Source organism: Humulus lupulus, chromosome 3 (genome assembly GCF_963169125.1).
Source record: "Humulus lupulus chromosome 3, drHumLupu1.1, whole genome shotgun sequence".
Taxonomy (NCBI): Eukaryota; Viridiplantae; Streptophyta; class Magnoliopsida; order Rosales; family Cannabaceae; genus Humulus; species Humulus lupulus.
Genome location: NC_084795.1, coordinates 199,244,083 through 199,269,416, shown reverse-complemented (window position 1 = coordinate 199,269,416; position 25,334 = coordinate 199,244,083). Strand labels below are relative to the sequence as shown.

At 43.3% G+C, this 25,334-nt stretch overlaps 1 protein-coding gene across 1 annotated transcript; it reads right to left on the bottom strand.

Annotated features, from left to right (window-relative positions):
• Nucleotides 1-1,949: 1,949 nt before the first annotated feature.
• LOC133825306 (calmodulin-binding protein 60 D-like) lies at nucleotides 1,950-5,936 on the bottom strand. The gene is made up of 5 exons (XM_062258268.1): nucleotides 5,749-5,936; nucleotides 3,377-3,449; nucleotides 2,861-2,919; nucleotides 2,220-2,713; nucleotides 1,950-2,125 (listed from the first exon to the last, which is right to left on the bottom strand). Exons 1-5 carry the CDS (start codon nucleotides 5,934-5,936, stop codon nucleotides 1,983-1,985), a joined length of 957 nt encoding a protein of 318 aa, XP_062114252.1. The 3' UTR covers nucleotides 1,950-1,982.
• Between the last annotated feature and the right edge of the window lie 19,398 nt (nucleotides 5,937-25,334).

Genomic DNA, 25,334 nt, shown 5'->3' with positions numbered 1-25,334 from the left:
CAGTATTATAAATAACTAGCTTTAAAATAAAACAAAACAACATCCCAATCAAGATAACTAGCTTTCAATACTTATAAATATTAAGATTTTGCATTGGTTTCAAAATTTTCATTTCTTATCATCATTTTCATTCTTTTTATTGTTGACTAACATGAACTAACTGCAAGAATAATTTAATCAACAATTTACTCTAAAAATTACATATATTCCTAATTTTAAATATATAGTATATACCCAAGTAAAATACTTCATTGCAGATCATTAGCATGGTATACATATTCTTCAGTGATTAGGAATCTAGTCTTTTCATCACTATATATATATGGTATAAGTATAAATTAGGAGTTAATAAATATCAACACATAGTTTAATCAACAAAAAAATTACTTGCACTCTTTTTTTTCTATTTTATTTCAATAGATAAACAATAATCTACTAGCTGAAATGATCAACACAACATGAGTATTTATCATAAACCCAATAAAAAATAATAGCAAGTGACAAACTCACAATGAAAAGAAATCACTCCAAATCATGCAAATAAGAATCACAGATTAATGAATAGAGTAAAGCATACATCTAAGTCAAATTATACTGCCTTTTCTCCAATTTATATTTAATGTCTCATTCTCTTTTTTACACATGAAGAAAAATTAGATACAAACATGTAGGCAAAGAAAAAAGATACCAAGTTTGGCTAGGCAAACCCCATGGAAAATTCAAAGCCAGGAGTGGTCCAACAAGAAAACCCAAAACCCATTATCCCACATATATTAGGAAATCAAATCCTATTTTTTCCCCACCAAAAAAAGTCTAGAAAAAATAAGAAAAACCCAAAACAACAAAATTTACAATAGTGCATAAATGAATCTCAAGTGAAGCTTAATAACATATATGTTGTGTTGTACATATGTTGTACAAATAAAATGTGAAAACAAAGCCATAGAATCACTATATATATACATCTTACAATCAAGTGACTTATCACCCCAAAACAACTAAGTCAATTTTCTTTTCTATTTTCAAGTAAAGGAAATTTGTACACATGTTGTGCTAATAAAATGTGAAAACTAAGCAAGAAAAATACTTAAGAATTTATTTAGGATCCATAGATTAATGGTAGATAATATATACTATGGACAAAGTTTATTTAGGGATTTAAAAAAAATAAAAAAAGAGAGATAGTGATTTGGGGATTTCGAAATACTCATTAACTAAACCAAATCAAAATTAAGAGAAGTGTGTGCTTCTGTTTTGGATTTTGAAATCATGAAATATACATATATAAATTATAGACTAAAGATCCTAAAAAGAAAAAGCATCATTTCGAAAGCCATCTAAATTAGTTATTTGCAGCAGCATCAGAACCACTCAATACAATACCACCAACACAAGACATAATGATTATAAAAGAAAAAAAAATACAATACCACCAACACTAGTTAATAATTAATACCTTGGCCAAGCTTAAACTTGAAAGGAATCCTCTATAATGGCTGGAATTGAACTTAGTCCCATCAAGTTAAACAGATGAAAAATAGTCAACAATGCTCACATCAAAACTGACAACACCACCAAAACCAGTCATTTTCCTCTTGGCAAGTTCATGTTCAGGATGACTTTTCAAGCCAGGATAATAGACCTGAGCCACCTGTAAAAAATGTTGTCACACTATCAATTTACAATACACGATACTAACAAATAAAAAGATAAGTATTAAATTATAATCTGTCTAGTGACAAATTGCTGCATCCTGTACCTTAGGATGTGCCTCTAAAACTTCGGCCATTCTCGATGCTGTCGAATTCTGTTGCTGTACACGAAGATGCAATGTCTTCATGGCTCGAATGATCAGGTATGCAGCATTCTGTTGAGGAAAGTAGAGGTTCAATTGATATTCATCTACAAACAAGTCTCGGAAGAATTGTAAAGATGGTAACAAGTGAAAATATGCAAATGTTAAAGTAACAAGTAAGAAATAATCAAAGTGGCATTTGATGAACAGCCTTAAAGAACATGAGAGTGATAAAATTAGTAAGCCTCTTGTGGAATGATCCATCCTTGCCAATCTTCTCCAATCTCCACACCTCATCGTTCAATGCTGGTGGATAGTGTTTCTTGTATACTGTTGAAGGGATGATACAAAAAGCAAAAAAATAAATAAACATAATTGGGGAAAAAAGAACAATAAGATAGGACACAGAATGACAGAAACATACATTCCCCTCTGTGATCTTTAACAGTAAAAGCTTCAGTCTTTGCTTCACGTATGCGTATACCCTCACAAAAACCCGAGGCAACCTTTAATCCAAGTCTGAATTTCCTGCTTCTTATCCAACTAGAGTTATCAGTAAATATAAGGTCCCCTAATGTTCCTACCCCATCCTTGAGGGTTAGCTGAAGATCTCCATGCAACAAAGGTCTTTTCCCTTCACGTTCCTTCACTACATGACTTTCAAATTCTTCTTGGGTCCAACCTTCTTCATCTTCATTGTTAAAATCACCTTCAACCACAACAACATCAAGTTTCACAGAGGCTTCAGGTCCAGATATTACAAGTTGGCCAGTGCTTCCATCAACCAAAACAACATGAATTGCAGCACCCTGCTCTCCTTCCACTTTGCCACCCGTGAAGAGAGGAAGCGATAACCTAGACCTGAAGTGCAGCTGCAAGTTTCGACCATCTGGACCTTCAATTCGTTTTGGGGAAGACCTAAAATCTTCATTATTAGAATTTAGGAAACAGCACCAACCCTAAACATCTTATCTCAAAAAGTAAAACTAATATAAAATTTAGAAACAGATTATATATTTCCAGAAATTTCAAACTGGCTACACAACAGACAACAACTTCTCAGACCTTCCATTAAGCATCGGAGGGCCTACCTTCGCCAAAGCACGTTCAACCTCCTCACTGACCTGTTAAACATCACAAGCAAAAAAAAGTGTAAAACAAAGGTGCTGACTAATACACAAAAGAAAAATGATAATCAGTATATTCACATAAAAATTATATCTTTCTCCTAATTCATATTCCCATATATGTTGATTTTTAAGAAACAGGAAACGTATCAGTAAAATTATCAGAAAAAGTTCAGCCACGGATAATGTAAGACTAGGTATTAGTGACTTTTGCACAATAAGTACCATTTATACTAATCAGTCAGTGAGATTATATATATTTTTCATTACATTCCAATAAATGTTACATAAATTACTAGAATCTCAATAGCCAAATAGTACAATGATAACAATGATTATGAGTTTATTATGCGACTCAAGTACAGGGTGAGGAACATGAATTGAACATAGTAGCAGCCACTCCAAGAACTAGACCACATAGAAAGGGAAATCATTAAGGCATAAGTCTTGCAACTCTCCGAAGAATAGGTTCTAGAGATGAGCAAAGCTTCTGCAGACTGTCCACTTTAAGAGCCTCGACAATAACACTGCATGGCATTTATTTTCAGTCAAATGAAATGAGTCTACATTAAAATAAAGTATAAATAATAAAGGGAACCGAACAAGCCCATATTTAAGCTGATCGAACTCTGAACTATGTTAAGCTACAAAATATCTTAAATTACAACTTGTCCAGTTACCAAGCCCAAGACTAATTCAATCAGAACCAAAAAAAAAAAAAAACAATGATAACAACAACAACTAAAGTTAAAGAAAGAGAAAGCTAACCATATAAAACTTTATTTTGAAATTTGTATCTTTCATAGTCAATATAATCATTCTAAATACTATCAATATACATTACATTTTCCTACCACAAAGTTTAAGATTTAACAAAAAATGATTTGCCTGCTCTCTCAATAGAATCCAATTATCAAACAGAGCTTTAGAGATCCTAAAAGTAATAACAAATGCATAGTAGAAAAAGTATGGATAGGGATGACTGAAAAGATACATATGTGAGTGGTTTAGCAGTCTTACCCCATTCACATTTTGACTACTGTAAGCAAGCCTTCTAGTCTTCACATTCATGAGTGCTGCTACATCTTTTCCGGGAAGCATCTTGTGTTAATTGCAAAAAGAGAGTGAGGCCATATATAAATACAAATGAGAAAAAGAAGCACGCATACCTATCGAGCCTCTGAGTCGTCTAGCCCCAACAAGCCACCATGCCTCCGTGCCGTCCAGCCCCAACGAGCCCCCAAGCCTCCACGTCCTGCCCAGCCCCTGTGGCGTCGAGCCCAGACCCGAGATCCCCCCACCCGCCGTCGAGCCCAGCCCTCGAGCCACCAGTCATTGCTGTCGAACCCAACCCCGACCCACCAGTCGTTGCTATCGAGCCCAGCCTCGAGCCCCCTGCAGCCTAACAGCCCGACCCCGACCCCCTTGCCGCCGTCGACCACCATTCCCCGACCCCTGTCGTCGTCGTTCGGGCCTAGCAGAAAAATGCAATAGAGAGAGGGAGAAAGGAAAGTATAATGATCGGGTGGGAGAGAGGGTTTCTTTCTCTTTATTTTATTTTATTTTACATGTAAAAAAAGCAGAGACCAAAATGCTTGTTTTTTCAATTTAGCGGGAGTTAGGTGCCGCCTTTTTTTTATTTGGTTTTGGACTTTACCACTTTTTAACCATCCATACTATAATAATTTTTAAATAGTCTTATCTTCTTGTGTTATGGAAAGAGGTATTTGGTGTCGCCATCCAAGGAAACTAAGCTTGTCAAACAGAAGTAAGCCTAGTGTCGCCACCCAGAGTATAGAAAAACCTAGGGAACTAATCGATTCTAGCCTAGGAGACTAAGCTTGTTCCAAGCAGAATAGAGCTTAGCACCTAGAAATTAGATGTGGATGCTCAAAACTCCATGCTTGTGAAAGATCCAAAGCACGTGCCAAGGTCCCCCAAACGCCTAGACACCTACTTCTGCCACGAACCCCATGGGGGATCTTCTTCTCGCAAAGGAGGCACATGAAGCTATTCCCGGCATGCCCAACACCAGTACACCTCGACGGAAATTCTCAGCGTGTTGAGCCCCCATGCACCCAGGGAGTCCCCATGCAAAGAGCCCCTCGCGCGTCACCTGGGGGCTGCGCACGCTGGCCTTGCAACGCCGCATGGTTATGCGCGTGCTGGCCTCGCGACGCCACCTGAGATCCGTGTGCATGGTGGCCTCATCCCCAAGGGCCTCGCTCAATGGCCTCGCGTGCATGGTGGCCTCGCCCCCAATAGCCTCGCGTGCATGGTGGCCTCACCCCCAAGGGCCATGCATGCATGGTGGCCTTGCCCCAATGGGTCTCGCCCAAGGGCCTCACACGCATAAAGGCCTCACCCCAAAGGGCCTCGCCCAAGGGCCTCGCGTGCATGGTGACCTTGCCCCAATGGGTCTCGCCCGAAGGCCTTGCACGCATAAAGGCCTCACCCCAAAGGGCCTCGGCCAGGGGCCAACGCGCGTCGGTGCTCCCATAGCCTCGCGCCTCGCGGTCATGTTGCTTTGAAGGTGTAGATGACACCTTACGCCTCGCGGGTGCACACGGTGCCAGGACCTTCCCACGTCCTCGTGAAACTTCACTAGCCTAATAACATGCTATACCCACCTCGTAGAAAAGGCCCTATGTCACTTGGTGAGGTTGGGGCCACCAACGAAGCGCACTCTCTTCAATTAGCCAATTGGAACCATTTACAAGAAGGCCAACCAGATATGTCATTCAAGGTGGCCCACATGAGACAAAAAATACGAACAGGGTACCTCTAAAGGGGTACGTACATGCCTGCAAGGATCAAGGGACAGACCTGATACCTATACCCGACAAGTACTGGTGGTTAAGGATAGTACGAGTAATGGCAACACCACCTCCACGTCTCTGACATGCACTAGAGCCGACCACCACTCTCCCAACAGCACTACACCTTATACCACTCTCTTGAGAATGTACTTGTGTACCATCTGGTCCACTGGACCATACTGTATCAAGGGCCATTAGAGCCCACTATAAAGGGAACCCTCCTTCAACATTGGAGGGGTTGGAAAAATCACTGTAGCAGTGCACCATAATCAATAAAAATTGAGTTCATCATTTTTCTTCTGCAATTATTCTTGGAGTTTCTACTTAGATTTCTAAAGCTTTTCTTTTGATAATCTCTACATTTCTATTTTTCTAACTTAACTTGGTTGACGAGTTCTCACCGTCAACATTAGACATTCTTAGTAGTGCGAGAGTAGACTTTTGTCATCTCCCGTGGACATCGAGCCAGAGGAGCTCTGACCAAGTCTCTTGATCTCGAGATGCGAACAGAAGACTGAGTACTCTGTACTCGGTCATAGAGCAGACTTGGGACACCTCCCGTGGACACTGCGCCCGAGGAGTTATGCCCAAGTCCTTCAAATGTTGCAAATATTATAGCGTCGGGAAATCCATGACCTGGGGAGCTTGGCTAGTCAACGAGTGAAGCACCCCTAGTGTCGCGGTATCCCATAGCTGGAAAACCTAGAGAAAACCCAGCGTAAAAAGTCCAGTAATGTGAAATTAGAGATTCAGGTTACCTCCCGAGGACAATGCGCGCCCGAGGAGTAACAACCAAATCCTAATCTTCGAGATGTGAATGGACGGCCGAGTCACTTGTACTCGGGCATCGACTGAAGTCACCAGACTTTCAAATCAATACTTTGTGGGACCCTAACGCTAAAACCCCAGTCAACGCGAGTGGACTAAAGGTCACCTGTCGTGGACATCAAACTCGGGAAGCTCTGACCGAGTTAGTCTTGACATGTTGTCAGGATCTGAGCTAAATAGACCCTAAAAGTAACCCCTAGTAGTGCTAGTACGAATTAACATCACCTCCCGAGGACATCGAGCACGAGGAATTGTGAGATGATCTTGAAAGGCAAACGAAATCCTTGAGATATACTCTCAGGGGGAAAAGTTAAAGCCCCTAATTGACACTGGAGGACGACAAGTTAATTCGAGTACTTCAAGCCTGAGAAAACACTAAACGTTTAAAGGGTCAAGCACAACAGGTCGGCTCCATCTTGAGTTGTAGGAACTTGAGGATGCTAAGCTGTGTTAAATTTTGCGTTAAAGTTACTTCTAGGAATACGGCCTACAAGAGACACTAAATATTGGAATCCACTTTAAAATGGTTTGAGTTCTTGTTCTCATGGAAGTCATGTTACGTTGAACTTACATAACCAAATCAAATATTTAAAATGTTTTATGTTCTTATTTTCGTGGCAGTCATGTTATGTTGAACTTACAGAACCAAATCAAATATTTGAGTTGGTTTGAGTTCTTGTTCTCATGCCAGTCATGTTACGTTGAATTTATAGAACCAAATCAAATATTTAAATCGGTTTGAGTGCTTATTCTCCTGGCAGCTACGTTGAATTTATAGAACCAAACCAAATAAAGCAGGACCTAGGGTTCTTGTTCTCATGAATGCAATGTTATGATGAACTAAAAGAATCAAAGGAGTTTAAAAGTAGTGCAAAATACATAGTTTTAAATGGAAAAATAGATACAACTGTGCTCGGGGGCTCGAGCATTATTTGTCTACACCCCAAAAAGCTATGGTACGCAGGCCTACTCAGTTTAAAAAGAAAATTATAAACAAGACAAAGTTATTAAGGCCTTTCGCCTGGGGGCACCTCTACCACCAGCTCGATCACCGGGTCAACTTCGGGAATGTGACCCGCCACCGAGGCCTCTTTCTCTTGAGCTGCATGGGTAGTGTCTACCTTGAGACGTGCCTCGAACTTTGTCCTCATGTCAAAATTCTCTGTGAACGAGAGATCCATGTCTCTATTGCTCTTCCATGCAAAGAAGAGCATGTCCTCGACCATCACATCGAAATCTTTGATAAGTTCTTCGGTGGTTCTCCTAGCTTTCTCTAGCTCATCGATATGGGCTAGAGACTCCGCCCAGATCAACCGAAGCTCTTCGCGGACTTTGGCCAGCTCCTCTTCCATGGTCCAGGTGTGGCCTACAACATCTTCCAGTAACTTGGAGGATGTTTCCTCCAAAGCAGATAACTTCAACTGCTCAGTGACCAATAGGTCCTCCACCTTGCAGACACAGGCCCTCATGTCCTCCACTTCTTTATGAAGTCACGAATGTTCCTCCAGGGGGACTGCGGTCTCCTGGAGCCGAGCAAATTCTACCTGGGCCCGGTCCAGCCCCTCCCGAGTCTTCTTCATCTCAAGGGACCACATTAGCACAAGGTCCCTGAGTCATTGAATGAGGGTCACAGTCTATAAAATAAGAATATCAAGTTAGCCAAAAATACAGAAATATACACTGAACATAGGCATAAATTAGGAGACATACCCTCAAGGAAGAGTGACGGTTGGTAGCCACCAGCACAACTTCATTGTCGCTGCCACATCGAACGAAGCTGCAGGTGGGCATCTCGCATAGGGACGCTGCTAGTCCTTGCATGAGCTCTGTGTTGAGCGATAGGGCCCTATCTCCTATTCTCCCCATGAGGAGATGTTCCATCTCTTCACGGTGAGGAGGGACAACGGGTTCCTTTGGCCACTCCTCACACAGATATTCGACTAGGAGTCGAGAGTCCTCATTGCCTTCCCCGATGCGGGGGTTGTAGTACTCGATGACCTCCTTGTGTAGCTTTGAGGCACCTTGGCTTGGGGGTAATTGGAAGGGATTTCCTTGCCTTTCCCAGAGAATCCCTCATCTTGGGGGGAGGACGCTTCGAGGTCAATGACCTTATGGACAGCTGTTGTGCTCAGAGCAGGGACCGATGGAGCAGCGGCAAAGGATGCTTGAGTAGTTGATGTGGATGTGGGCACTTCTATTGGAGCTGTCAAGGAATCTATCTCAGAAAACCCCGACACCCTCTGACGATTCGACCGAACTAGGTCAGAAAGGCCCATACTTTCTGCACAAAGGAAACATACTGGTTAGTCTCTAGAAAAGAAAGAAAAACGACAATAGACAAAAGCGTGAGACCAAGCATAAAACTCCTCGGGGAGCCCCACTGCAATCAGGCTCCTCGGAGTGGAGGACTGAATGAGTGAATTCGCATACGAGTTGACCTATCTCCTGCGTTAGGTTGGTCTCGTACTAACAAAACCCAGAGCCATGCATGACCATCATCTCGTCAAGAGGCACGAAGCCTTGAGTGTGCCTCTTCCTCCTCAAGTTGTGGAGAAACACGTCGATGAGGTTCTGGTTGTAACGACCCAAAATCACTAATATGGCTTAAGGGCCTTGATTAGTGTGCCGGGAGGGCATAATTGGTTTATGTGTGAATTTATTAACTTAATGCATGATTATATGATAATCATGTTGGTATGTCTATATGAATATAAATGTGATTATATGTTATACTTGTGAGAACCACATTCTTATGTGGATAAATCTGCAGCATGTGACTTGAGGCGATCCTAGGGAGGTAGCTAGCGGGAAAGTCACAACGGGGCTTAATACTTGACTTGGGACAAGTCAAGGGATATTTCAGGTATTGAATGGTTATTTAGGTTAACGGGTTATGGAAATAAATAATTGGAGATATATTTGAGGTTAGGAAGTCTAGGTGGGAATACTGGGGAATTTTACCATTTTGCCCTAGGGGACGTTTCCGATACCCCGAGCCTCGAGATTAACTTAATTGCCTAAGAATAGACTAAGTAAATAATAGAATTTGGTGGAACATTAAGAACCGACCTTCTTCCCTTCTCTCTTTCTCTCTTAAAGGAAAACCACTAGAACCTAAGGAAAACTCAGCTGGAAACTCTGTGATTTGAGCTAGAGTTTTGAGGGATTAGTGCAGATTTAGCAAAGGAATTCAACCAGGACTGAGGTAAGAATTGAATCACACTTTTTGTTGTTGAAATTCTATGGTTTTGATTGAGTTCTAAGAGTTTTTTGGGTTTTTAAATTGAAGACTGAATTGAAGATAGGAACTTGGGAGTTAGCTCAGAAATTGTTAAGAGAATTGATTCTGCGGTGAAGGTAAGCTCAAATTTATGGTTTAATGTTTGAATTTTGATGTTTTCATGGATGGTTTTAGTGTTCTTGAGCTTTTGGGTTTCAGAGATTGAAGTGGGATTTTGATGAGTTTTTAAGCTAGGATTTCGCTGGATTATGTTGCTGGAATCATGTTAGAAGTTTTGTGATAATTGAGTTGTGGAATTGGGATTGTTTTGGAGGGTGTTGAGTGAGGTTTGAGAGTTAAAAATAGAGGTTTTTCTGGGTTCTAAGGGGTCGGGCCGCGGCATAGTTCTTGGTGAGCCGCGACCCTCTGAAGTTGATGCATGCTGAGGAAGGAGGGTGGGCCGCGGCATGGGGCTTGTAATGCCGCGGCCCGTGTCTGGTTTTGGGCGTGGAGGAGCCTCTAGTTGGGGCCATGCCGTGGCATGGGAGGCTTAAGCCATGACCCTTAAGGGAATTTGGGATTTTAAGCATGGGAATTTAACCTAGGGTGCTCGGGATCGAATCTACTACCGTGCTTGGTGGAATTCGATGTTCTAGAGATTAGAACTTTTTCTAGAAGCCCTTATCTTGGTTGTGACTAGGTTTAAGCTAGGGGCTCAGGGAACGGATCGTGCTCAAGAGGCATCTCGCGTAACCAATTTATTTGGAAATTAAAGGTAAGAAAACTACACCCGGTTGTGGATTTATAATGGGACTAAGGGTTCCCTATTTTGTATGCTTTGTGAAGGATGGTATTATGCCATGTAAAAAGTTAACCAACGGCCTAAGAGTGCCGAAGTTTACACTAGCGCACTGAGCATGACTCGGCCACTGGTAGCTGAGGACAGCTTATTATGCACTAAGCTCGGTTTAAGCGGGCCAGAGTCAGTGGGATAAATAGAGGGTGCGACCTAAGGTGTCGACCCTGATTATCATGTGATTTGATTGTTGTTATTGATTGGTGGATTGTTATGTTGTATAGCTGGGTGTTGATTAACTGAATCTTTGGTTGAATCTTCATGCTTTGTGATTATTGTGGGATGTTAAGTGTATAAACATGCTTAAGGGGTTATCCAAATGTTATTGTTGCTTGTTATATAAAATGATATGTTTTCTTGCTGGACCTTGGCTCACGGGTGCTTCGTGGTGCAAGTAAAGGCAAGGGCAAGCTTGATCAGCCCTGATTTGGAGTGCTCTGAGAGTAGAATGTACATGATCAGCTGCTCAACCGCCACGGTTGAGAGGAAGACAGGAATAGGAGGACCAAAAACGTTTGTTTTTCCCTTAGAGTGGCTAATGGTTGTTTGAACTCCGGAAATTTTGTAAACTGACTTTTGAACACTGTTCCTTTTTGGGATCCCATATGTAAAAATATTTAGTTATATGAAATGCTCCTTTTGAGACCAAAACCTTTTAACCCTAGTTTATTAGTGGTTTCTGTATCACATTTTTCACTAAATGACTTGATTAGCAAGTCCTGCACCTTTATAAGTACACAGTGTAGTGGTCTTGGCTATCCAGGGTGTTACACTGGTAGTCTTCATACTCTTCCTCAGACCAACGACGCCCCGAGACTTGGCTGCATGCAAGAAGGGAGGGAGAAAAGGATGAACGGTTGGGACTAGTTCCCTCCTTTACACGCCTAGCAAAATGAAGTATGATTGAAGGTTTACCTTGAGGCATGGAAGACGACTCGATCCCCACCTCGAGCTCTGCCTTGAGCTCCTTGTAACGACCCAAATTTACTAATAAGGCTTAAGGGCCTTGATTAGTGCGTAGGGAGGGCATAATTGGATTATATGTGATTTAATGATTAAACGCATGCTATATGATTATTTGAATATCTGTGATGCATGACTATGTGTATTAGTATGCATGTAGGCCCTGACTAGGTTAGAAGGGCATAATCGTAATTTTGGCCCGTTGAGGGCATAACTGTATATATTTGTGATAAATTGATGAGACCACATTATTATGTGGATATATTTGTAATCTATGACTCGAGGCGATCCTAGTGAGCAGTTCAGCGAAAAAAGTCACGGTAGGAACTTATACCCGGCTCGGGTCGAGCCTGGGGGTTTTTATGAGAATTTAGAGAATATATCAGAGTTTGTTTTGATATTGAAGAATATAATTGGTGATTAGTTAGGTGTCGGGAAGTAAGCGGTAAATATTAGAGACACTCGAGGAATTAGTGGGAATTTGGTGTAATGACCAAAATGCCCCTAGGTTGATTTAAAGGCTTTGGGATAAAGGGAGGGTGTAACGCCCTACCTCCTTAGAGCCGTTACTAAGTGAGTTTAAAAACGTGCTTTCAACTCGCTAATCGAGGTTTTAGGTCAAACGGTGTAATTAAGCCATAAACAGAGAAAAGAAAAGCTTTAGAAATAATATTTCCATAGAAAATCTCAAAAGTTTTACACTTAGGATCCCAAAGTACAGTTTAGAAATATTTACAACATATAAATTGAACCAAGTCGACTAAACGACAAAATCTAGGTTTATTTACACGCATCTCCCAAAATCCTTTGGCTGTGGCAGCCAGGCTGGCCAAACATGTACACGCCGCCTCACGCCTGCTACACTCGTGGTTGGTTGGCCTTTTCTTTACCCTTACCTGCACCACAGAGCATCTGTGAGCCGAAGCCCAGCAAGAAAACCCACAAACAGATAACATATGCAACACATAAATCAAGCATATAAATAGGCCACCAATGGGCTAAACACATACGGCCTAGCCGTCCTAGGCGCTTACCAAGCCCTGGGTTCGCGGACCACGCCGTGAGGATATCCCAGGTATCCTTTTAGGGACTCGCCCTGGCAACTCGCACTCCACGTGCTCAACGCTGCTCCCGGCCCCTTGCCATTCTCGGCCTCGCACTCAACGTACCCTTCGTCGTTCCCGGCCTCTGTCGTCCTCGGCCTACACCGTTCCCAGCTCTAGCCGATCATTCACATAATTGCATTCATAGCATAACAAGCAAATACATAATTCTAGCTAATCCAATCAAAGGGCTATGCCCTACAGTTTAAACACATTGGGCTCAGCCCTGTATACCAGTTCTATTTAAACACATTGGGCTCAGCCCTGCATACAAGCTCTATGGGAACAAGGGTTTTCTTACCTGAGTCCCAAGCATCCTGAACACTGAACCCTCGAGCATGGTCCTCTAATCCGAGCCTCCCTGAGAACCTAGTCACAACATATAGATAGCATCCCCATTACTAATCAATTTAAAAACATCTCCTGGAACCAATCCCGAGCTCTCGGGACCTCCCGGACCCCCACACAAGGTGGCGGAAGCGTCCCCCGAGCCCCATGGGAAAAAGCCTAAAAACTGAATTTTCCCCTGCCCAGAAATGGCCTAGGGCCGTGACACTAACCCTCAAGGGCCGCGGCGCCCAGCATGGCCTCCTTCCCTGATGCAACCTAGCGTCGCGGCGCCCCTTCGCGAACCAAGAATTCTGGGTTTTCCCCTGCGTTCTCCTCAAGCCAAAACACTCCCAAATCAACCCCAAAGCATACCTAAGTCCCAAATTCAATTCAAAACCCCACATAGACCATCTAACAACTTAAAAACATCAACAATGAGCTTAACCAAACAATCAAACCTACAATTCACAATTTGGGTTTAAAACTTCAGAAACTTAAACCTCCCTTTAAGAATCCTAAACCAAACCAGAAATAACCTTCAAATATGCATGGAATCCATACCTCAAGTGAAGATTCGACCTTGAGCTATTTTTCCCAATCAAATTCCAAGCTTAATTCACAAAATTCAAGCTGAACCTAACCACAATCCATCCTAAGAATTCACCAAACAAAACACACAATTCAATTCTCAAACCATGATATTCATAGCTGAATTCCACAACATAATCACATAAAATTCCCTTACCTCAATATGCAAAACAATCCTCTAAGTTTTCTGGCCTCAATTCCCTTCTTGATTCCATAAAACTTCAGAAACTCCTCTCCTTCCCTTCTGTTTTCTCTAGTTTCCTCTAGAGCTTTCCAACACAATATTCAGACTATACTTAAGTAAAGTAACATAAATGATTCTTCCTCAGCCAAATTCATCTATGTCCCAGCCAGAAGACTCCTTTGCCCTTCCATCTAACTCTCTTTCTAACTAAACCTCAAGGGCATCTTAGACCTTTCCCAACCTTTACAAATATACCACTTTTCCCAACTAGAGTAGCTATCCTTAACGGTCACCAATGGTTACCTAAGTTACCAAAATGTTACTAACCATTACTTACAAATTCCCAAACTCAAGTTGTAATACTCCCAAAATACCCCTAGGCTCCTCCCGAGCCGGGTATTTGACCCCGTTGTGACTTTCTAGCTAAACGGCTCCCTAGGACCGTCTCGAAACGGGTGTCACAATTATGTCACCGTCATACCATAAATTTCACATATATTACATTTATGCCCTCAACGGGCTAAGATTACCAATTCACCCCTAACAATCAAACGGGGCCCACATGCATATTTATTCCACCTAAACAAGCATTCTAATCACATAATCATTTAAATTCACATAGATTAACACATTATATCAATTATTTCCCTCCCGGCACACTAATCAAGGCTCCAAGCTAACGAAGAGTGGAGGATAGCCTAAGGTTGAACTTCTCTGTTTAAGGTATGAAGCTCTGATCTTGTTCACTTGAATTATGTGGTTTCAGCTGTTGTTTTTATTGAGTTTCTGAGCTTTAGGTTCAGCTATGTTGATTTCCTTGATTTGGGGTGCATGTGATTGAATTTTGTGTGGTTGGGACTTATGGGATGAGTTGAGGATGTTGGGAGGCTTGATTTGAAGTTTGGTTGAGGTTTGGTTGGGTTTTGAGATGGTTTAGCTCGGGAAAATTCGAAGGAGAAAAAGCTATGCAGGGCTGTGCTGTGACTAGCGCTACAGCGCTAGTCACTAGGCACTACAGCGCTACAGCGCTAGTCACTGGGCACTACAGCGCTAGTACCTAAAGTTCCTGAGCCTTTTGGCTCTGTTTGTAGTGCTATAGCGCTCTCATTAGGGCGCTGTAGCGCTACCCTGTTCCCAGAAAGGGGTTTTTAGGTTATTTCCTAGGGTTTTTGCCCGGGGGCTGGGGGTTTGATTCCACCACCCCGTTTGGTGGAATTATGGCTTCCCGAGGGCTCGGGATTGGTCCCGAGGCTAGGTTTTGGATTTAAGGTTTGGTGATGATTCTGATCTATGGCTGTGACTAGGTGTACGCTAGGGCTTAGATGGAATTGTGCTTGAGGATCAAATTGAACAAAGCTAGCAAATCTAAAGGTAAGAAAATTGCATCCGGTTATGTGTTTGTGATGGGACTAAGAGCTCCCTAGATCTGTATGATGTCATAGATGGTATTATTCCATGGAACATTTGATATACAACCTAAGAGTTCCATAAATAATACTTGCGCACAGGGCGCGCCTCGGCCACTGGTAGCCGAGGACAGCTTAATATTCACTAAGCTCGGTTTAAGTGGGCCAAAGTCAGTGGGATAAATAGAGGGTGTGGCCTAACCCTAGATATCATATGTGATTTGATTACTGATATGAAATGATATACTTGGCATGTTGAATACTTGATTAACGTGAATGCTTAGACTGTTGAGTACATGCTTATGCGGTATGGGTTATATAATTGTCTATTGAATGATTATGCTCTGTTATTGTGTTTTCTTGCTAGGCCTTGGTTCATGGGTGCTACGTGATGCAGGTAAAGGTAAAGGCAAGTTGGACCCACCCTGAGATGGAGAGCTGCGGGGCTGAATGTACATAGTCAACTGATCGGCCGCCACGACTGAGGTGTGGAACAGGACGAGAAAAGCCTATTTGTCTGTTTTGCCTTAGAGCGGCTAGTAACTGTATTTAAATCTTGAATCTTTTGTAAACGGTCTTTAACTTACTAGTTTTGGGATCCCATGTAAAAAGAACATTTGTTTATAAGAAATGAAGCTTTTGAGACCAAAATCTTTTAACCCAGTTTTATTATAGTTTCAGTGACACGTTTTGAGTTAAATGACTTGATTAGCAAGTCTTGCACCTTTATAAACACACAATGTAATGGTATTGGCTATCCAGGGTGTTACAACTTGGTATCAGAGCGTCCTAGGTTTAAGGGTTCCTGAAGACTAGTTGGACATGTACATTTGCCGCGAAAGACAAGCTCGACTCAGGGTTTGGTAATTGTGTATACATGATTATATGCTTAAATGATCTGAATGAAATATGATTGTTGATATCTGCTTGATTAATAGGGAGCATGAGATACTGATAGGGCCTGGCCCTTAACTATTGCGTGATGGTATTGAGGCGTGCTTATCAACACTGCTATGCATGGAATGAATACGTGGATAAATTGTTATATCTTGATTGCTTGTGAATGTTTGGGGTTCTAATGGTGGATCATGGAAGGATTATTACCCTGTCATCATAGTCTGATTGCTGAGTCGTTGATTGCAGATTGACTTGGATAATTATGCGTTCAAGAAAATCTATACGACTAGCCGGCAATAGGTCTGAGACTAGAGATGATGACCAGGGCCAGACCCCTCCACCAGTCCCTGACAACTGGCAGCAGCTTATGGCAGACATGCAAGCTTGGCTACAGAGCCAGGATGAATAGATCCAAATTATGTGGCAGCAGGCACCATCAGGGAGTGTTGCCCCCATTGTGCCACCTACAGTGGTACCTGTTGTGCAGCCAGTAGAGGTTGGGAATAGATGGGAGCCGTTGTATGAGCGGTTCAGGAAACAACAGCCCCCGATCTTTGAGGGAGGACTTGATCCACTGAAAGTTGAACAGTGGATGACCATGATTACTACCATTCTGGACTTTATGAGGGTAGAGGGGCATGACAGAGTGGCCTATGCCACATATATGCTGAGAGAGGATGCCCAAATCTGGTGGGAGATGGCATCACAGACCAGAGATGTTACTGCCTTGACTTGGGAAGGATTCAAGGACTTATTCAGTCAGAAGTACTATAATGTTGCCATCAGGGTAGCGAAAGTAAATGAGTTTGTGGGGCTAGTTCAGGGCAGCATGACAGTTACAGAATATGCCCTAAAGTTTGACAGACTTGCGAAATTCACACCAGATCTGGTGCCCGCTTATGCGGCTAGGCAGGACAGATTTATTAGAGGGCTTAATGTGATGATAGCCCGAGATGTGAGGATTACAACAGTTCCTGGAGGGACAACTTATGCCCATGCTGTAGAGAAGGCTTTTACCGCTGAGGAAGCAGAGAACAAGATATGGAGAGAGAGTGCAGCGAGGCAGGAGGGTCGCAGGGTGGTGCCTCCATATTCTAGTTCTGGTAGGGGCAGAGGCCCTAGTAATCTAAAGAGGAAGATCCATGATGCTTCGACCGCTCTTGGTCTTGATAGGAGAGGTCGGGGTACTCAGGGTGGCCGTCAGGGAGGCGGTGATACATGAAGAACTTATCCCGAGTGCATGAGGTGCAGAAGATGCCATTCGGGCGAATGTCGAGCTAAGGCCTATTACGTGTGCGAGGTGGTGGGACACCTCAAGAAAGATTGCCCGACAGTGAAGAAGGGAGTCGAGTATTCACCCTGACGCAGGCGGAGGCCGAGGCTAGTCCCTCGGTAATGACAGGTCAGCTTTCTAGTGCTGGCTCTCCTTTTACTGTATTGATTGACTCTGGTGCTACACATTCGTTTGTTTCTAGTAAGGTGATTGATAGACTGTGTAGACCTAATGAGCATTGTACTTCAGGGTTTGGGACTATTTTGCCTACAGGGGAACTGGTAGTGTCTAGGAGGTGGATTAGAGCACTTCCAGTGATAGTTGGCGGTAGAGAGTTGTCAGTAGATTTGATTGAGTTGAGTATGGAGGACTTTGATATGATTTTAGGTATGGATTGGCTGGTTAGATATGGAGCTACTATTGACTGCAGGAAGAAGATGGTGACCTTTGAGCCGGAGGGCGAGGATCCCTTTGTTTTTGTGGGAACGGTGCATGGACCCCACGTACCTAGGATATCAGCGCTGAGAGCCAGGGATCTGTTACAAGGAGGGTGTATAGGTTTTCTAGCTAGTGTGGTGGATACCACCAGGGTTTTGTCAGTAGGGCCGGAGGAGACCAGATTGGTTTACGAGTTCTTGGATGTGTTTCCTGAGGACTTGCGGGGTTGTCGCTGCATAGAGAGATTCAGTTTGTTATTGAGTTGGCGCCAGGGACAGAGCCAGTGTCGAGGGAACCATATAGGATGGCACCGGTAGAACTGAAGATACAGTTGCAGGAGCTTCTGGATTTGGGGTTCATCAGGCCTAGTTACTCGCCGAGGGGTGCTCCCGTTTTGTTTTTGAAGAAGAAGGACGAGACTTTGAGAATGTGTATAGACTACAGGGAATTGAACAAGTTGACTATCAAGAATAAGTACCCCCTACCAAGGATTGATGACTTGTTCGATCAGCTGCAAGGTAAGACGGTGTTCTATAAGATTGATCTTCGATCTGGTTATCACCAGCTGAGGATCAAGGACGAGGATATACCGAAGACGACTTTCTGAACGAGGTACGGGCATTATGAGTTTCAGGTCATGTCATTCGGTTTGACCAATGCCCAAGCAGCCTTTATGGACCTAATGAATAGGGTGTTCAAGGAATTTCTGGATCAGTTTGTTATTGTTTTCATCAACGACATTTTAGTGTACTCCAGTACAGAGACAGAGCACGAGATTCATCTTCGACAGGTTCTTCAGAGGTTGAGGGAGCATCAGTCATACGCCAAGTTTAATAAATGTGAATTTCGGTTACCAGAAGCGACATTCCTTGGACATATCGTGGGTGCAGATGGGATTAAGGTGGATCCATCTAAGGTAGAGGCAGTTAGGGATTGGCCAAGGCCAAGGAATGTCTCTAAGGTGTGGAGTTTTCTTGGTCTAGCGGGTTATTACAGACGGTTTGTGGAGGGCTTCTCAAAGATAGCGACACCGATGACAAAATTGACACGGAAGAATTTGAAGTTTATCTGGTCAGACAAGTGTGAGGACAGTTTCCAAGAACTGAAGCGACGACTTATTACGGCGCCTGTGTTGAATCTTCCTTCGGGGGAAGGAAGTTTGTTGTTTACTATGATGCATAAAGGATGGGTTTAGGCTGTGTGTTGATGCAGAATGAGAAGGTCATAGCTTATGCATCACGACAGCTGGAGTATGAACAACGGTATCCTACCCATGATTTGGAGTTAGCAGCGGTGGTATTCTCATTGAAGATTTGGCGACATTATTTGTATGGGGAGAAGTACGAGGTATACACTGACCATAAGAGTTTGAAGTATTTCTTTACACAGAAGGACCTGAACATGATACAGAGGCATTGGGTAGAGTTGGTGAAAGACTATGATTGTGATATTCTTTACCATCGGGGGAAAGCCAACGTAGTGGCGGATGCATTGAGCCGGAGAGGCCCAAGTCAGTTACATAGTTCCACCCAGATCTCGAGAGAGTTAGCTGATGAAATGGTCAGAGCGGGGATAGAGTTGGTGGTGGGCCGGTTGGCCAATATTACTCTAAAGTCGACCCTGCTAGAGCGGATTAGAGAAAGGCAATTGGTAGACGCTCTATTACAGGGGATTAGAGAGAAGTCTTAGCGGGAGCAGCTAAGGACTATTCTATTTCTGAGGTTTGGTTGCTTCGGTATCAGGGACGGATTTGTGTTCCAGCTGATGAGAGGATCGGACGAGAAATATTGGATGAGTCTCATACGACGTCGTACTCACTTCATCCGGGTACCACAAAGATGTACCAGAATCTACGGACGTTATATTGGTGGCCCGGGATGAAGAAGGATGTGGTAGAGTACGTAGCCAAGTGTTTAACCTATCAGTAGGTGAAAGCTGAGCATCAGCGACCAGCAGGGTTGCTTCAGCCTTTGGGTATTCTCGAGTGGAAATGGGAGGACATTACGATGGATTTTGTGGGAGGTTTACCTATAACTGTAGGGCTTCATGACTCGGTGTGGGTGATAGTGGACAGATACACCAAGTCAGCCCATTTTCTTCAGTGAAGTCGACATATACTATGGATTAGTAAGCTGAGTTGTATGTGAGGGAGATCATACGTCTCCATTGGGTTCCTAAGTCTATAGTGTCAGACCGAGATCCTATCTTTACTTCCAAGTTTTGGGGTGGTTTACAGAAGGCTATGGGGACTCAGTTGAAGTTCAGTACAACCTTTCATCCTTAGACTGATGGACAGTCTGAGAGGACAATTCAGGTGTTGGAAGATATGCTCAGAGCGTATGTGATCGACTTTGAGGGATCATGGAGTAAGTATTTCCCGTTGATTGAATTTTCATATAACAATTGTTACCAATCAACGATTGGAGTGGCTCCCTATGAGATGTTATATGGGAGGAAGTGTAGATCACCCATTCATTGGGATGAGATGGGTGAGAGGAAGTATTTGGGGCCATATATGGTTTAGAGGACAAGTGAAGCTCCGAGCTATGATGCTCGCCTCACGAAGCAGACAGAAAAGCTACGCTGATCCCAAACGTAGGGACGTGGAGTTCTAGGTTGGGGACCACATGTTTCTCCGAGTTTCACCGTTGCAAGGGGTGAGGAGGTTTTGAAAGAAGGGCAACCTAAGCCCTAGGTTCATTGGACCTTTTGAGATCCTGGAAAGGATCGATCAGGTGGCTTACAGGTTAGCCTTGCCACCATTGTTGTCAGTAGTCCATGACATATTCCATGTTTCTATGCTCCGGAAGTATGTTTCAGATGCGACTCATGTGTTAAGGTATGAAGATTTGGAGTTGCAGACATATTTAGCTTATGAGGAGCAACCGGTTCAGATCTTGGATCGGAAAGACAAAGTACTACGGAATAAGACAATTCCTCTTGTTAAGGTATTGTGGAGGAATAGTAGGGTTGAGGAAGTGACCTGGGAGCTTGAGACAGCGATGCGGGATCAGTATCCCGAGTTATTCAGGTAAATTTCGAGGATGAAATTATTATTAGGAGGGGATAATTGTAATGACCCAAATTTACTAATAAGGCTTAAGGGCCTTGATTAGTGTGCCGGGAGGGCATAATTGAATTATATGTGATTTTATGGTTAAAAGCATGTTATATGATTATTTGAATATTCGTGATGCATGACTATGTGTATTAGTATGCATGTAGACCCTGATTAGGTTAGAATGGCATAATCGTAATTTTGGCCCGTTGAGGGCATAACTGTATATATATATGTGATAAATTGTCAAGAACACATTATTATGTGGATATATCTGTAATCTGTGATTCGTGACGGTCTTAGTGAGCAATTTAGCGAAAAAGTCACGGCGGGGATTTATACCCGACTCGGGGCGAGCCTAGGGGTATTTATGGGAATTTAGAGAATATATTGGAGTCTATTTTGATATTAGGGAATATAATTGGTGATTGGTTAGGTGTCGGGAAGTAAGCAGCAAATATTAGAGACACTCGAGGAATTAGCGGGAATTGGGAATAAATGACCAGAATGCCCTTGGATGGGTTAAGGGCTTAAATTTTAATGGGAGGGTATTGTGGTCATTTGGTTTATAAGGGGATAAGTATTATTAAGTTTTATACTTTAGTGGAATGTGTAGAAGGCAGTAGAGGTCTGAAGGAAAGAAAGAAGAGAAAAGGAAAAAAAGGGAATTAGGAGTCCATATCTCTCTCTCATTCGGTTGGAGGTCTCTACTCCATTTCTTGAAGTAGTTTGGAGCTAAAACTCAGAGAGAGTCTAGGCAGGAGCTTGAGGCTAAGGTCTTTGGTCTGGTTTGAGGAATTGGCAGGGGATACTCATCATTTGAGGTAAGGTTCAAGGTAGCTTTTCAGTTTCTATTTCCTAGTATTGTTGTGGATTTTGATTTGGGTTTTGATGGGGAATTCTAGGGAGTTGAGGCTGAAGCTTTGAGATGGTGAAGGCTAAGCTGGTGTGGAGGATAACCTAAGTTGAACTCACCCATCAAAGGTAAGAAACTCTAGTTTCAAGCTTTGTGATTTCTGTGGTTTTGCTGAGATTTTGAGCTTTAGGTTCAGCCATGGTTAATTTTGTGATTTGGAGTGCATGTGATTGAGTTTTGTGTGGTTGGGAATTATGGGATGAGTGGAGGATGTTGGGAGGCTTGCTTTGAAGTTTGGTTGAGATTTGGTTGAGTTTTGAGTAGGTTTGGCTCGGGAAAATTCGAAGGAGAAAATGCTGTGCAGGGCTGTGCTATGACTAGCGCTACAGCGCTAGTCACTGGGGCTGTAGCACTAGGCTATGTGGTCTGGGGCGCTTTAGGCTCTGTTTGTAGCGCTGTAGCGCTACCTTGTTTCTAGAAAAGGGTTTTTGGGTTATTTTCAAGGGTTTTTGCCTGGGGGTTCAGGGTTTGATTCCACCACCCTATTTGGTGGAATTAGGGCTTCCCGAGGGCTCAGGATTGGTCCTGAGGCTAGTTTTTGGATTTGAGGTTTGGTGATGATTCTGATCTATGGCTGTGACTAGGTGAACGCTAGGGCTCAGGCGGGATCGTGCTCGAGGATCAAATTGAACAAAGCTAGCGAATCAAAGGTAAGAAAACTGCACCCGATTATGTGTTTGGGATGGGACTAAGAGCTCCCTATATCTATATGATGTCATAGATGGTATTATGCCATGGGACATGTGATAAACGGCCTAACGGTGCTGTAAATAATACTTGTGCACAAGGCGCGACTCAGCCACTCGTAGCTGAGGACAGCTTAATATTCACTAAGAACGGTTTAAGCGGGCCGGAGTCAGTAGGATAAATAGAGGGTGCGACCTAAGGGTGTTAACCCTAGTTATCATATGTGATTTGATTACTGATATGAAATGATATCCTTGGTATGTTGAATACTTGATTAACATGAATGCTTAGATTGTTGAGTACATGCTTATGCGGTATGGGTTATCTGATTGTTTGTAGAATGATTGTGCTCTATTGTTGTATTTTCTTCCTGAGACTTGGCTCACAGGTGCTACATGGTGCAAGTAAAGGCAAAGGCAAGTTGGACCCACCCTGAGATGGACGGCTGCGGGGCTGAATGTACATAGTCAGTTGTTCGGCCGCCACGGCCGAGGAGTGGAACAGGACGAGAAATGCTTAACTGTCTGTTTTTCCTTAGAGTGGCTAGCAACTGTATTTAAATCTTTTGTAAACAGTCTTAAACTTATTACTCTTGGGATCCCATGTAAAAAGAAAATATTTTTTTTTATAGGAAATGTAGCTTTTGAGACCAAAATCTTTTAACCCTTATTCAACTACAATTTCAGTAACACGTTTTGAATTAAACTACTTGATTAGTAAGTCTTGCACCTTTATAAACACACAGTGTAACAGTCTTGGCTATCCAAGGCGTTACAACTTGGTATCAGAGCGTCCTAGGTTTAAGGGTTCCTGAAGACTGGCTGGACATGTACATTCGTCGCGAAAGAAAAGCTCGACTCAGGGTTTGGTAATTGTGTATACATGATTATGTGCTTAAATGATTTGAATGAGATATGACTGTTGATATCTGCTTGATTAATAGGGAGCATGAGATACTGATAGGGCCTGGCCCTTGACTATTGCATGATGATATTGAGGCATGTTTATTAGCACTGCTATGCATGTGAATGAATATATGGATGAATATTTGGATAAACTGTTATATTTTGATTGTTTGTGAATGTTTGGGGTTCTGATGGTGGATCATAAAAGGATTATTGCCCTGTCATCATAGTCGTACTGCCGAGTCGTTGATTGCAGATTGACTTGGATAATTATGCATCCCAGAAAATCTACATAACTAGCCGGCAGATCTGAGACAAGAGATGATGACCAGGACCAGACCCCTCCGCCAGTCCCTGAGGACAGGCAGCAGCTTATGGAAGACATGCAGGCTCGGCGACAGAGCCAGGATGAGCAGATCCGAATTTTGCGGCAGCAGGCTCCATCAGGGAGTGTTGCCCCCATTGTGCTACCTGCAGTGGTACCTGTTGTACAGCCAGTAGAGGTTGGGAATAGATGGAAGCCGTTGTATGAGCGATTCAGGAAGCAGCAGCCCCCGATCTTTGAGGGAGGACCTGATCCACTGAATGCTAAATAGTGGATGACCATGATTACTACCATTCTGGACTTTATGAGGGTAGAGGGGCATGACAGAGTGGCCTGTGCCACATATATGCTGAGAGAGGATGCCCGAATCTGGTGGGAGGTGGCATTACAGACCATAGATGTTACTGCTTTGACTTGGGAAGGATTCAAGGACCTATTTAGTTAGAAGTATTATAATGTTGCCATCAGGGCAGCGAAGGTAAATGAGTTCGTGGGGCTGGTTCAGGGCAACATGACCATTACACAGTATGCCCTAAAGTTTAACAGACCATAGATGTTACTGCTTTGACTTGGGAAGGATTCAAGGACCTATTTAGTTAGAAGTATTATAATGTTGCCATCAGGGCAGCGAAGGTAAATGAGTTCGTGGGGCTGGTTCAGGGCAACATGACCATTACACAGTATGCCCTAAAGTTTAACAGACTTGCGAAATTCGCACCAGATCTTGTGCCTACTGATGCAACTAGGCAGGACAGATTTATTAGAGGGCTTAATGCTATGATAGCCCGAGATGTGAGGATTACAACAGTACCTGGAGGGACAACTTAAGCCTAGGCTGTAGAGAAGGGTCTTACCACTGAGTAAGCAGAAAATAAGATATGGAGAGTGAGTGCAGCGAGACGGGAGGGCCGCAGGGCGGTGCCTCCATATTATGGTTCTGGTAGGGGCGGAGGCCCCAGTGATTTGAAGAGGAAGACCCATGATGCTTCGACCGGTCCTGGTCCTGATAGGAGAGGTCGGGGTACTCAGGGTGGCCGTCAGGGAGGCGGTGATACATGGAGGACTTACCCTGAGTGCACGAGGTGCAGAAGACGCCATCCGGGCGAATGTCGGGCTAAGGCCTGTTATGTGTGTGTTGTGGTGGGACACCTCAAGAAAGATTGCCCGACAGTGAAGAAAGGAGATATGGGGAAGGTGGACAACTTGACTCCAGCTCGAGTGTTCACCCTAACGCAGGCAGAGGCCGAGGCTAGCCCCTCGGTAGTGACAGGTCAGCTTTCTAGTGCTGGCTCTCCTTTTACTGTATTGATTGACTCTGGCGCTACACATTCGTTTGTTTCTAGTAAAGTGATTGATAGACTGTGTAGACCTAGTGAGTATTGTACTTCAGGGTTTAGGACTATTTTGCCTACTGGGGAACTGGTAGTATCTAGGAGGTGGATTAGAGCACTGCCAGTGATAGTTGACGGTAGAGAGTTTTCAATAGGTTTGATTGAGCTGAGTATGGAGGACTTTGATATGATTTTGGGTATGGATTGGCTGGTTTGAAATGGAGCTACTGTTAACTGCAGGAAGAAGATGGTGACCTTTGAGCCAGAGGGTGAGGATCCCTTTGT